Genomic DNA, 13,700 nt, shown 5'->3' on the forward strand with positions numbered 1-13,700 from the left:
GAAGGCTGCAAGTTCGTGCCACCGTCGCCAACTGGATGTTATAAGCAGTATGTTTTGGAGTCTTCTGCTGTCCTCCATAACTTCACCTAACTGCCATCGCACCCATGGGGCTTGTTTCTACCATGCGTTGCAATGCGATGCTTTAAGTGGGAAATCAGGTCTGAAATCTCCTGACATTCAGTTTTTGGCCATGTTTCCGGTGTTTGGAAACTGTACATGTGGTCATTCGGAGAGTGGTGCTGAAAAATCGTTTGAGAAATGTAAGTCTGCTAATGTTTTGCAAGCTGCTTTTGTTTGGAAGGCTATCAGGACTTAAATTTGTTATTTTCTTTGCAACGCAGCTGCCTTTCTCCGCAGAATGAGTGTTGGTAGTGTTCCTCAAGGGATACTGTATTCTTCTGTCTTAATATGTTATTTCTCCTGCCTGTGTTCTTTTGAAGAGTTTGGACGGGTTTTATCAGGGACTTGTCAGGCAGGTGCCGAAAAATCATGTCGCTAAGAACGCTGTCCAGAATTTATTTCAGTATACCGTATTTATTCTAATGTAACGCGAGATTTTTTTCATGATTTTTGGCTCTCAAAATCTACCCTCGCATTGTAATTGAATACTTCGATTCAGTAGACCTAAAGCAGCGCCAGGGTGCAGCCATATTGAATCCGTCGCCACTCTGTTTTTACAGTGTTATTTTGGCAACGTTGGGTACCAAGGAAGCCAAACCATCCAAATCCCAATCCATCCAAAGTTAGAATGTTGTGCTTTTTGCTTGTTGGTTCTGGATAGCTCAGGTTCATGTCACCTTTATCCCGCGCATTTTGCATCTTTCGCAGTGGATTAGTGCAGTTACTTCTGTGGTTATCGCATTTCGCACGATGGCAACACACCATGCACAGTACGATGCTTGCTTCAAAACAAAGGCTTTTCTGATTGCAGTAGAAATCAGAGATTCTGCGGCAGCCCGACGGCTAGATGTTAACTAATCTACCATACATGGCTGGCGCATGCAGCGGGAGGCGATTTTTGACTGTGAGCCTGACGGCAAAGGCTTCCAAAGAAGAGAGTGAAAAGGAAGACTCTGTTTCTGAGAACTCTGCCTCCGACGACAACAAATGCACGTTTTTGATGAGACTGCGAGTTCCACCGTGAACCACAATGTTTATTAGATACTTTTTCAAGAACTTAGCTTGCGTTACATTCGTGGTTTTAATTTATCCCATTGGGCATTATGCAAAGTCGCCCTTCGCGTTACATTCGAGTAAATACGGTAGTTGGGGTAGGCAGACAATCTTTGTGCCTCCACTTTCAAGTAAAAATGGATGATAGTCGTGGAAAGTAAGGTGGTAAATTTTGGAACTATAGCATATTTAAATTCTAATTTTCTTCCCACAACATCAACCAATGGAACCAAATCAGTTTCCACACAATAATTTTAAACGTCTGTCTGATGTAACGTTTCGAGCGCTGCTGTTGGATGTGTCATGGTTCCGGGTGCCTTACAACAAAATGGACCCTTCACCTTGTGTGTCCCTGGCACACACCAGCTATTGGCGACGAGCACTTACCGCCCATCCCAGTCTTCTTTGCTATGGACTTTTGTTTCATGCTGTTCCAAAGTGTGAACTGTTATAGTGCTACGTGATGCACCCTTTCGAAAACAAAAGATGCAAAGATTAGTACGTTTGGCGAATATGGGCACTGGCCACGTTGTTACACCCTGCATTGTCAAATGCGGGCTGTCGTAGTGATCATAGCAATTCCTCCATCAGCTTTAGTTTTATCCTCTTGGAAACGTTTTCATGGTTCAGCCCAGCTTCAACCATCACAGCACTAGCTAATGAATTAGCCAGTGTAGTCTTTCTATGGTATGCCACGGTCAACTACTACAACACCTTTGCTATATAAAGTTCACAAACAGACGCTGTTGATTGGGGCTGTCAGGAAAATGAGAAAGTTGTGAACATTGAGAAATTTGCCACGCAGAGGCTCGTTACATCCAGGTTAGCTATAATTAACTATTTAGCGAAGCAGAATCTCGTATCCCTCAAGAGAAGACCGCTGCTTTCAGAGACTACTGCTTGCTGGTGGGCAGTCCAAATCGAGCTGTGTAGTAGTGTTTTGGGAAAGTGGAAATACAATGTCTGATTCACTTGCTCCGAGGTGAGCTTTTTTTCTTTTGTTTCATTCTATTAATTTCTTTCACGCATGTTCATCATTTTTGTCATGCAGAGTGCGGGCGGCAGCGTGCGGCTAGCCCACCGCCCACGTCTGGGACTGAGTGGCGTGCCTCTGCAAGCGACGGTGCCTCGGACACGGCTTCCACTCACTCGCTCCTTCTGCTACCAGCCGACTACGCGGGGCCCAAGCTGTTTGTCAAGCCCACAGCCAAGTCCAATCGCAGCATCATCATCAATGCTATCAACACTGTCCTGGCAGGGGCTGTCAACGCTGACACCAAGAGGAAAGTGCTCGAGGTGCGCTATTTCGAGGCAGGCTTGAGCGGTTTCAATTGTGTTTGCGAAAAATTGCACGGTTCCTTACTGTTGCTGTGACCTCCAAGTGGCTACCTGACAGTATTTTGCTGCCTGTATGGAGAGAAATGTTGGCACATTTTTTAACAGGATTGGACATTAGGTAAAGCAACTGCACAGGTGCTGAGTTACAATTGATTTGTTCAACAATAGTTGTGTAGCAATAAGGGAGTAATTACTCATTGACATCCACCCAAGCTCAGCCATACGGCTACAAAGGAAAGCCTTTTTCAGAAACTTCGTATTTGGATGGATGCCAATGAGTAATTACTCCCTTATTACAGATCTAGTCCACTTTGGGGGATCCCCTAAGACGTTCGACCAACATCATTCCCACTTCGAGTTACTGATCAATTCGCTCTCGCTCAGCCATCTGATCTATTGACCGTCCTGGTTAGCTCGATTGTTAGAGCGACCGCCTCGGAAAGGTGGTGTTCCCGGGTTTGTTGACATCACCCCCCTCTTGATCAGAGCGACTGTTGGGATTGGGCATATTCTCGCATAGAATACCCGATCTTCGAATTGATTGGGCTAGTGCAGGACACTGTTTAGAGTTGTCTGATTAACTTTAGATTAGAAATTATGGGACTGCGGAAATTCATTGAATTACCTGGGATTTCAAATTAACTAAGTTCAAATTTTTAGTAGTTTTAGTTTTCTAGAATTAGTCCAACGAGTTTAACGAAATCCCCAAGGCGGAGAAAATTATTAGCTAAGGATAACCTCCACTGAAGCGCAGGCACATCAAGAAACTTCCTGGTTGAAGGAAGGTTTGTCCTTGTCCAGGGATCGGACCCAGGACCGCCACCTATCCAGAAAAGTAGCTCTGCCAGCTAACCTAAATAGAAAGGCTAGCTGGCACCCTCTGCTAGCTGTCCTGGTTAGCTTAGATTGTAGCACTGCTACTACTGCCCCTGGAGGTCCCAAGTTGAACCCTCGAACCAGAACAAATTTTTCAGCTAGCAAGTTTTTGAAAATGACACTTCGCTTTCTTTTGTAGTATTTAGATGTGCTTGGGTGGATACTAGTGAGAAAATCATAGTGTGCATTAGGTGCCTTATATTTTCTCGATAGAAACAGACTGCAGTGCCAAGAGTTTATGCACAGCCAATAAATTTAGAGAAAAAATTGAGCACACAGCTAGGAGAAGGAACACACTGCAGCAGCAGAGTTTCATTGTCAAAAGATTCAACCCGTAGCCATGATGAGCCATGCAAGGCCCAGCACAGGACGGAGTTACCCGGATATGCACGTGCTTTCATGAAAGTTGCTGATCCCACGAGTTTTTTGCTATCACGTGCCACAAATGCATGCCTCTCCTCGACACCGGCTATCACCTGAAGTGTGCTTTTTACTTGATGCTTGCAGGAGATGAACCTCTCGGAGAGCAAGCACTTCCTGATTCTGTTCCGTGACTCTGGTTGCCAGTTCCGTGGCCTGTACTCGTACCACCCTGAGCGGGAGGAAGTGTTGAGGCTGCATGGCATTGGACCCCGCAGCGTGCAACCAGCAATGATGGACATGTTCTTTAAGTGAGTTTGTTGCATGCACCAATAGACATCTTATGGAGGATACAGCATGTGCCTTGAAAAATGAGAACAGGAAAAGTAGAGGGGAAAAAAGAAACGAGAGGAAATCTGTTGTAGCCCGAAACTGTAGGATTCTTTTTTTCTTTTTTTTGGGGGGGGGGGGGACACTGTTGTATTCTCCACCTTTCTGGAGATCATGTACTGTGCTCATATTTCTCTGCATTTGTGTCTTTCTATCTCTTTTCCTTTTTTTCTTTTTTTTTTTCTTTTTTTTTTAAATGTGGCGCCTTAAACATTGTGGTGCAAGTATGCTCGGGGTCACGATGCTGAGTTGCTAGGTTGACGCCGGTCTAGTGTTCCTTGCACTCCTGTGTACTGGTGGTGCACTTGATGAAATTGAGTGTGTGTTTTACCCTAGAATCCTGTGACGTTATATATGAAGCTCTGTGGGCATGTGGGATGCCAACAGACTTGCCTATTTTTTCACCAGATGATGCCAATCTCTGCGTTTTCAGTCCTTTTTATTTTGTGCGGGGACGAATTATTCTCGTTATTCCAAGGGTGGAGTTCTTATGACGTCCAGTTTTTGTAGTACCATTCCTTCATGTGGAAGTGCGCACCAAGCAGGTCAAGTAGCTTCTCTTTTCATATCTGGAGGCTATTGCCGGGAAGTTGTACTGTTAGGCGGTATTTAAGTCATTCTATTGGTGCAAGAGCCTTTGTTTTTCTTTTTTTCTTTTTGCATCTCCAAGCTAGCACCAGTTAAAAATCTTTTTCTTTTTTTTCATCGAAAATAAATGTTTTTTTTTCCACCGAAATTAAATAGAATCTCAATGACGTAAAGCTAGTTGATACGAGTTCACAAAATTCTCTTGGATTGCATTGTGTACTATGTGGAGAAAATCCGGTAATGAGAACATATGAGCTGGAACTGCTACCTCGAGCACTATGCACTCCCCACATATCATTGATTTCGCAATCTCCATTTGTGCTCTGTGCGCCGTGGCTATGCCGTGATCGCTAGTTGTGCGATCATTAGTAGTTTGCGGCGGCACGTCGGCAAACTCCGCTATCTTTCAGAAGCTCGCAAGAAGCATGATGCACTTTTCTTCACAAGATCGTATGCTGGTATTGGAAACACCAGCAAGAAACAGTGCTGTTCTTCAGACTACCTTAATCGGGGAAAGAAAAAAAGAACAAAAAAAAAGTGCATAACCTGACCTTCAGGTTTATATTTGATTCTTGCTTGAAGATTTCTGTTTTCATTTACCTCTACTCGAATTGAACTTAAAATTGCTTAAATATTGGCGCGTCAAAAATATTGCATTGCCATCGGATGCATTGTTTGTTTAATTGTTCGATCGCCTCTTAGTGTTCCCCTCTCCCGTATCATTGCTAGGCTGTGACAATTGGTTTGCGTGTCTTTTCATCTAAAAGTAGATGGAGAGACCATGCACACTGGGGACAGAAAGAAAGCGCATGACAGAAATGAAAGCTAACCTGTGATGTCACATCTCGTGCACTTTTTCATGGTGCGTTTTTTATTTTTTGCACCAAGGTTACTCATTCATTTCGCTCGCAAGTGCTCAGAGCAGCCATGACTCAAGAGATGGAAGCAGCTGCTGAACCTGGTGGAAGTAAAACTAGTGTACTGTTCGAGGGTTCCATTCAGGCCTGCTTGCTGGAACTTTGCTGTGCTAGGGTTGAGCCTGATTTAGTAAAGCCAAGCGAACATTCATGAAGCATCGTGCAGAAAAATAGTGTGCATTGCATTGAGGTCTAGTGGGAGAGGCCAGCAACAACATAGGAGCTGGAAAAATGTAGCCGTTATTTGTTGTTTTCCAGATATAAAGCGTAGATTGCGCGCGCTTAATGTTGTCTTGTACATGAATACATTTCAAACCCTCCTAAGCTCTCTTTGAATCTAAGAGGTGAGCTGTGTTCGAGTGTCATTTTTTGCTTGTTTTACCAAGGTGTTGCGGGACAGTTGAGCTGCCCCCGGAGTAATTACAAGTGTGGGTTCCTTCTCCCTCTTTCAGATACAACTCGGGAGCCAAAAGCTTCACGCAGATCCACACAAAGCACCTTACGGTCACCATAGATGCCTTCACCATTCACAACAGTCTATGGACTGTCAAGAAAACCTGTGTGCCTCAGCGCAGGGACTTGTGAATATGCGTTGTGTGATCACACTTTCAGTGCATTTGTGTTTAAAGGATGATAAGCTTCTGGGGGCTAACCAATTCGTGAAGCAGTGGTGCTTCACACTGGTCACATTTGCTGCTGCTGGCTTTTTTCACAGCAGAAATAGGAGGTTTGGCAGGCCAAACCTTCCTCAAGAAATCGGTGACTATTTCATCTTTTTTGTTTTCTTTCAGGGGGGGCGAGTGCACTAATTATTGCTAGCATTATATAATGTGTATATATATAGTGGGCATCGTTGAACATGCAGTTGATAGGGACGCATTTGTCACGTTATTGTGCGGGGAGGTTGATGATGATGATCCGATTGCGATGATGCTCTTTTGGCCAACTAATGATGACTGAAGTCCTTGGGCAGCAGTTGTGTGATATGGCTTGCCAAATGTACTATAGTCGAGGCCACCAGTTGTGTGATCCTTGATGGGCCATGCAGGTGCTGGTTTCTTGCTTCGTTTACCTCTGATGTCATTTTTTTACTTTTCTTCGTTTTAGGCTTTTAAATGTTACTACAATACTATAGATACACTGACATGGACACATACAAATGCACGCTGGAGTTTCTCCTCTTGCAGGCGCTGCACCGTTTATCTTTCTGTTCTGTAATACACAAACTGTTCCAAAAAATAAATGCTGCTTTCCCTTTTATGTGTTTATGTGTAGTGTTATGACTCGTGGCATTTGACCTTTTATGCGTAGTGTTATGACTCATGGTATTTGACCTTTTATGTGTAATGTTATGACTCATGGTATCTGAGGAAACGAGGTTTGCTCAAAAGTACTCAAGGCGAAAGGGTTCATCCAAGAGTTTTGGAGTCCAGAGGTGTGGCTTTTGAGGACGTTTGTGCACAGTGTCAAATGCAGCATAGTGAGAGCAAAAAACGTCCAGACGGCTTATAATGAATGGGTGTTTATTTTATTCAGACTAAAAATGTTGCAGCAACCGGTGCCTATGGTAGGCAAGACCGTAAACAAAATAGTGCTAATGATAAAAGAACTTTTGGGTCATGTGCACTTGCATGTGGCTTCATCCTTTTCACCTGCCTGCATGTGACTTCAGTCTTCAACAGTTGTGTTGTAGGTGCATCCAGAAGCAGCGATGACAAAATCATTGTTTGGCGCATCATAGCCATATTTGCTTTTGCGCCATAAAACCCGATATAACTAAGTACTAACAAAATCAGTTCTTGCCGCTGAGCTTAAATGTATTTCTTTGCATACCTACTTCAGCAGTATGGCACGGATTTGAATCGATGCATTGTTGAACCTCACTGTGATGAAATGATGAAATAACGAATACTATATGACAGAGTCCCTTGGATGCTTTCTTAGAAGCTTATAGTATTTGCAATACCTAGTTTTAACTGAAGCTTGAAGTAAACCCATTCGATGCTATGTCAGTTTCTAACAGCACTTGACACTTTCATGCCTTTTTGACATGGCATACTGAAATAATTGCTCTTCACTTGCTCCGTTAAGCAGCCCACAAATCATGTGGAAAACTTCCCTCTCCAAGTGCCGTCTGTGTGGAGCGTTTCTAGGAATTATTTGTAGGCTTGGCCAAGCAGTTTTATTCCAGCACTCCCGCACAAGATTGGGCTAGGCCCGGAAAACAATGCAATGGGTGATGCACATGGCCTCCTGTGCCTTGACAGAGCAGATGGTGTCAACAGCCAACAAGAAACGACATACAGAAGAGCACGCAACACAGGGCTGATTATTGTAGCGAAAGCTACACTGCGCTAGGTATTCAAGCCGTCGGTATGGCACCGTGGCGCCATGCCACGTGACCGTTGCCTAGCAACTATCACGTGGTAAAGACTGAGAGCTGGATCAGGAGTTGGAGGAGGAAAGAATTAGAAGGAAAAGAGGAAGAAAAAGAAGACAGAACTCTGTAGTTGGTAGAGGCGAACAACAACAGTGAGTTGCTAAGACAGAAGGTTCGTTCGAATGTTGTGATTGCGGTACATTAAGTCTGGGTGTCCTAAGAAAAATTTGCTGCAACACTAGCAGTTTTCGATCTGTCACTAGGTTCAAGCCGTGCTTAAACCCCCATAATTTTTACACAAGGCTGACTATTTTTGCATTATGGATCAGTTAGTTGTAAGTTCTTTGCAGCCTCGATGAAGTCACCGAGGTGTTTGGGATCCCCCTCCATCCAGACCACCTGCAGTGCAGGGTGTGCGACAGGCATCCCCTGTATTTTGGGTGGTGTGTTTCGTTCATCATTTTCACAGTGTTATTGAATGGTTAAAACTGTTTGGCAGTGCATTTGGTGTGGTTGGCGTGTAGTGACATCTCGGTTTTATAAGCATCCAGCCCGAAAGCCAACTGACTTCCAGTTTTATCCATTCGCATGGTCTCTCGACTTTTTGCATGACTGTTTACACATTGAAGAATTCATAAATGAGAAAGTAGTTTTGATTCTGGTTCTTCCATGTGAAGGCATGATCGCCAATGGTCATTAAGGGTAACAGGCTGGATTCCAAGAAAACTCAATTCAGCATATCAGAGTTTGCAGAAATTTAGGTGCACTGATGTGAGGAAATTTGTGAGTATTAAGGTGGCTGCAGATTGGAGAAATGAAGAGGCGTTTGTCCTGCAGTAGGTGTAGTCAGGTTGATAATGTGCACCACTTACTGCAAGTAGAGCAAAGCGCTATATCATCACTGAACTGCACACTGCTGATGCATTTTCAGATGCAGTTAAATGGTTAGGTACATCATTTTGTCACAAGAAACTATATGCATAATTGCATGGCAAGCATCCCTTCTGAGTGGCTGCAATGGTTGAAGGAGAGACACCGGGTGGGAACAGCAGGGGAGAAATATGCACCACATTTATAGTTCCTAAACTGTTAAAAATGTCCGGAGACACGTCAAATGCCAAAATGCAAAACAGCATTTTATGCTGTTTCACCGGCACCTGTCATGTTATGCAGTACATAAAATTTTTAACATCAGTGTTTTTATCGCGGATATTAAGCTTTCATTGATCAGTTCAAATGTTTTCCTGTGAAAGGCTCATCATTTATATGTATTTCAGTGAATTTCTGATATCGCCTCACCAAAAGAACGCAACAATATGAGCACATTCAGCTCCACATTACCACGATTCGAGCATGGCCTAGGATGGGCGCAGCTGAGAATGAAATGTAGTAGTAGTAGTAGTAGTACAAGACTTTATTGAGGCACAACACTTAGGTGCCTAATACATTGATGGCCTGCTGGACGAGCAGGCGCTGTTCTTCACCCTCGGCACCAAGCCAGCCCACTCAGGTCCAGATAATATGGGAGGTGGTGGGAAATAAACCCGATTGCAATGCAACCGGGCATGAAAATAGGCAGTGAGAAAGGTTGGCATAAAGGGAAGGGCAGTTGGGCCATGCTGGAACACGACAGAATTTGTACAGGTATAACCACGCAGGGGTTATGAGAGTATTCAGCTTTATCTGCCGAAGGACATGAGCCTCCCGGACGGAGAGATTAGGATCAGGTTCGGGGTAGAGCTTGCGGTCTAAGCGAGCAGCATTATAATATTCGCTGATGGTGGCGAAGAGACAGTGTCGACCCGTCCTCCAAGGATATTGGCCAGGGGATGAATGGTGCCCGGCATATATATATATATATATATATATATATATATATATATATATATATATATATATATATATATATATATATATATATATATATATATATATATATATATATATATATATATATATATATATATATATATATATATATATATATATATATATATATATATATATATATATATATGATATGCCGGAAAAGAAAGGAAAGATGCAGTATCTGTCACACTTGTTCTGTGGACACCTGAACCGCGCCGTAAGGGAAGGAAGGAAGGTGAGAGTGAAAGGGGTTCCGTAGTGAAGGGCTCCGGAGTGATTTCGACTACCTGGGGTTCTTCAGCGTGCACTGACATCGCACAGCACACGGACACCACTCCGTTTCGCCTCCATCGAAAAGCGACCGCCGGCGGTCGCTACAGTAGGCGGGCGTCTTACCACTGCGGGTCAAAATGAAATGTAAAAATTATGCTTTGCGATGATCCGCGAAAGTAGTGTGCGGTAAGTGCATGCCCTCTATGCTCTCTGCTGCGGGTTTTAATTGTTATTTGGACTGGATTCCAGGAGAAGCGGGAATAGCAGGGGTCAGTAGAAAGTTGGGAAAATGTGAGATATAGTGGTCATGGCTATCACAGGAAGGGGAATGGAGAAATAGAAGCAGCATTTTCCCTGCAGTGAGAGTAGTCGGGCTGGTGGAAATATGTCGGCAGTTTTGGTAGCTTTGTCATCACTGCAGCATAAAAGGGCCGCGTTGTGAAGAATGTCGGCGAACTCTCCGTGTTTTCAGTCCTCGGTAATTATTCACCGCGCGCACCATCACGTAAGTTTCTACACCACGCCTCGAGCAGGGGTCGTCGCTTTTATTCATTACCCAGTGTTTCTAAGGCCTTTCGAACGAGTGGTCTTGGGGCGAGGGGCATTCCGTAAAAACTTGGTTGGTTTGACGTTATTGGATTTGTTATTGGATCTCTTCAGTGAAATTTCCCAACAAAACATATACTTCTCTCGAATGCTTTTGAGTTTCGACGTCCTCTTTACCCGATGGAAAGCTGGCTGCGTCGTCGTGCCATCGGTGTTGAACAACTGGCATATTGGACACACGTACGTTTGCAAACGAATGTTTAGCGAGTCGTTTGCGCGCGCCTGTGCGTTCACGTTCGTTCTGCTCTCCTTCTCAGCTCCTTCCCAGCGCTGGGAGCTGTGGTAAATCTTGCAAAGCGCATTTGTGCTGACGCTGCCCCCGCGGTTGGTCAGTTGGTTTCAGCTACTGACCAAAGTCTGTGTACTGACTACGAATTGCGGCGACGTCGCTCGGCTGCGGTGGCCGCATGACGGCGAACTCCGTGATGGTCGAAATTATTTCGCAACCCTCCACAAAAGCACTTATTTCTCCCTACTTTTCCCCCCTTCATTCGTTCTACCTTGTTTATGAAGACTTTGAGTACGCTTTCTGACCCATTCCTCTGTAGGCTACTTCGCCTACCATGACTTCGCCTCATAAAAAATCTAGCCTAGATTCTCCGTGTGTAGCAGACGACGTGCTCAATCGAAAGCAGAACCCGGCCGTAGAGTCAGTGCTGTGAAGCTGAGTAAAATAAAACAGTAATAATTTAATTGTTTCGTAGATATATATGTAATAATTTGTGATAAATTGGCAACAATTTTGCGCCGAAGAAAAAAAAAACAAAAAAAAAACGCAGGTATGAGCTATTTGCGTCCAAGACTGGGACTGGGACAATCCAATTGTTGTTTTTGAGTAGTGGGCGTGTGGACCACAGTGTGGACGCGACGTGATCCTGTCAAAATTTGCGTTTGTCTTGTTTCTTCGCGTAGAAAGTTGCACTTCAAGAGAAGCAGTTATGCAGACTGACGTGTGGGCTTTTGGATACGGGTTTACCGTGGCACTAGGAGGTGTCATAGGCTTTGTGAAAGCTGGTGAGCCCAACGAGAGCCAGCAACGGCCTCTTTTTGGCTGATATTTTACACACTGGTTTGTTCGCTGCAGGTAGCATCGTATCGTTGACGGCAGGCTTGGTCTTTGGCGCCCTGGCGTTGGTCGGAGCGTACCAGACTTCACAGGACCCTCACAACTACTACTTATCCCTCGGCAAGTTCTATGCGACTGAGTACCGAGTCGGGCTAGGAGCTGCATTGTTTCGAAAAGGAAACCAAAAAAATAAAATAAAAAAATAATAATTGTGCTTTTAACCTGTGCTTAAGCCTGCATCCGCCGCGGCAGGCAGATGTGCTGTTTGGCTATTGGGTTCACGGGCTTGACTCTGGCTCCATTTCTGTGGCGGCGAAAGATAAAAGCCCCCGTGCGGGCTTTGGAGAGTCTCAAGCAGGTGTGCTGGCTAGAACCAAAGTGGTGCACAACGCCTAACCGCCGACAGAGCTTGGGGAAACATGCACTTGAGACAAAACTAAAGGAAAACAGCCTCACCATACTCTTCTTTAAAAAAAAAAAAAAAAAAAAAAAAAAAAACTTACTTCACAGATAACAAGTTGCTTGATGCAAGTTGCATGTTGCAGCTTATTTTTTTTCTTTTTTTGCCATCTGTGCATAATCGTTGCAGTGCTGCATTAGTGGTGTATTTTTTATAAAGCTTCCTATCTGGTCTCAAGCTAGATTAATAGTATGCTGCATATATGTTTGGCCAACAACAAGGACCTTTGATGTGTGCACATTAATTTCCAAAATAATGAAAACTGTTTCATTAGATTGCAGCTGAGTGAAAGTAAGGGCTGATTTGGATTTGAAGGAGTAGCAGTTTGCTTCCCTTACTGTTATACATGCCTGCTTTTACAAGAAGCTTTTCAAACTGTTAACCAGTCTACTGCTTATTGAGAAAGTATTTTTTTTTTTCTATGTTTGCTCGCAGCTGTGTCTGGATTGCTTGCTGGTTTGATGGGCTACAGATTTGTGAAGTCATCGAAGATGATGCCTGCAGGACTGGTTGCAATCCTGAGGTCAGTTATTTTAAGCTCTTGAGGCATGTGTTACCTAGCACGTGCTTGGCACATATGGCTTACATCCAGAATTTGCTTTGCATCTTTATGGATGGTGCCACTAAACCTCACAGGCTGCTCCAGCTGGAAAAGCGAGACCAAAATGCTTGTGGTAGTCGAAATTCAGCTTTGATTCCAAGATTGATTTCACAGAAGCAGGAGTGCATCGCTAAATATGCAGTGCATTCATCTCTCAGACTACCAGGTGGGCCAGGCTTTAGCCACTTAAAGTGTGATTTATCAACTGGCCCAGAAACTGCTTTTAAGTAAGCCACAAACAGCTGAAGAAAAAAAAAAATAGCATTTCGGACAGAGTAGCGCAATGGTGAGACCTATCAGGATAACAAACTCTATATATAAATTGTTTTTCCACTTGTGGCACACATGCATCATATAGACACATTGCTTGAATTAAAAGAGACAGAAAAACTACTTTTTCTTGTGACTGCAGTGATCAGTGGCGCCACCTACAGCATACTTTCATTTTCATTCCAGCATTGCTATGTGCTGCAGAATACTCTGTCGAGCGTTTTCACCAACTACTACAGCTTCACCAGCAGCAGCAGCAGCAGGCAAGCAGTGATGCTGCAGCTCAAAAGTGATGAATAGGGAGCAAAAGCAATAAGCCTGAACAAAATCCATGTTTTGTAGAAAAAATTAAACATGTCTCACTCAGCGAGTGCTCTGGTATTTGATAGTCGGCATGGAACTTTCGCATGGCAGCAAGACTGAAGGATTTACAATACAGAATTTTCATTTACATGCTTTCTCGTTTGGAATGGTGCAAAAAACGTTTACATACATAAACCATCGTGCATAAATTGCTTATGCCTCCTGAATAA

At 43.9% G+C, this 13,700-nt stretch overlaps 2 protein-coding genes across 2 annotated transcripts in view; both read left to right on the plus strand.

Annotated features, from left to right (window-relative positions):
* Positions 1–6,919, plus strand: part of Patronin (calmodulin-regulated spectrin-associated protein patronin) — a 46,961-nt gene extending 40,042 nt beyond the window's left edge. Inside the window, exons 12-14 of the mRNA XM_084591768.1 lie at positions 2,225–2,469; positions 3,895–4,058; positions 6,095–6,919. Of these exons, the coding sequence (XP_084447894.1) occupies positions 2,225–2,469; positions 3,895–4,058; positions 6,095–6,227 (542 nt within the window). The 3' untranslated portion in view covers positions 6,228–6,919. The remainder of the gene's footprint in view (positions 1–2,224; positions 2,470–3,894; positions 4,059–6,094) is intronic.
* Positions 6,920–11,568: 4,649 nt separating this feature from the next.
* Positions 11,569–13,537, plus strand: LOC146208107 (transmembrane protein 14C). Its single transcript, XM_084591769.1, has 4 exons — positions 11,569–11,784; positions 11,855–11,956; positions 12,732–12,819; positions 13,354–13,537. Exons 1-4 carry the CDS (start codon positions 11,709–11,711, stop codon positions 13,439–13,441), a joined length of 354 nt encoding a protein of 117 aa, XP_084447895.1. The 5' UTR covers positions 11,569–11,708; the 3' UTR covers positions 13,442–13,537.
* Positions 13,538–13,700: the final 163 nt, after the last annotated feature.

This window comes from Amblyomma maculatum, chromosome 1 (genome assembly GCF_055883805.1).
Source record: "Amblyomma maculatum isolate TAMU_Amacu chromosome 1, ASM5588380v1, whole genome shotgun sequence".
Taxonomy (NCBI): Eukaryota; Metazoa; Arthropoda; class Arachnida; order Ixodida; family Ixodidae; genus Amblyomma; species Amblyomma maculatum.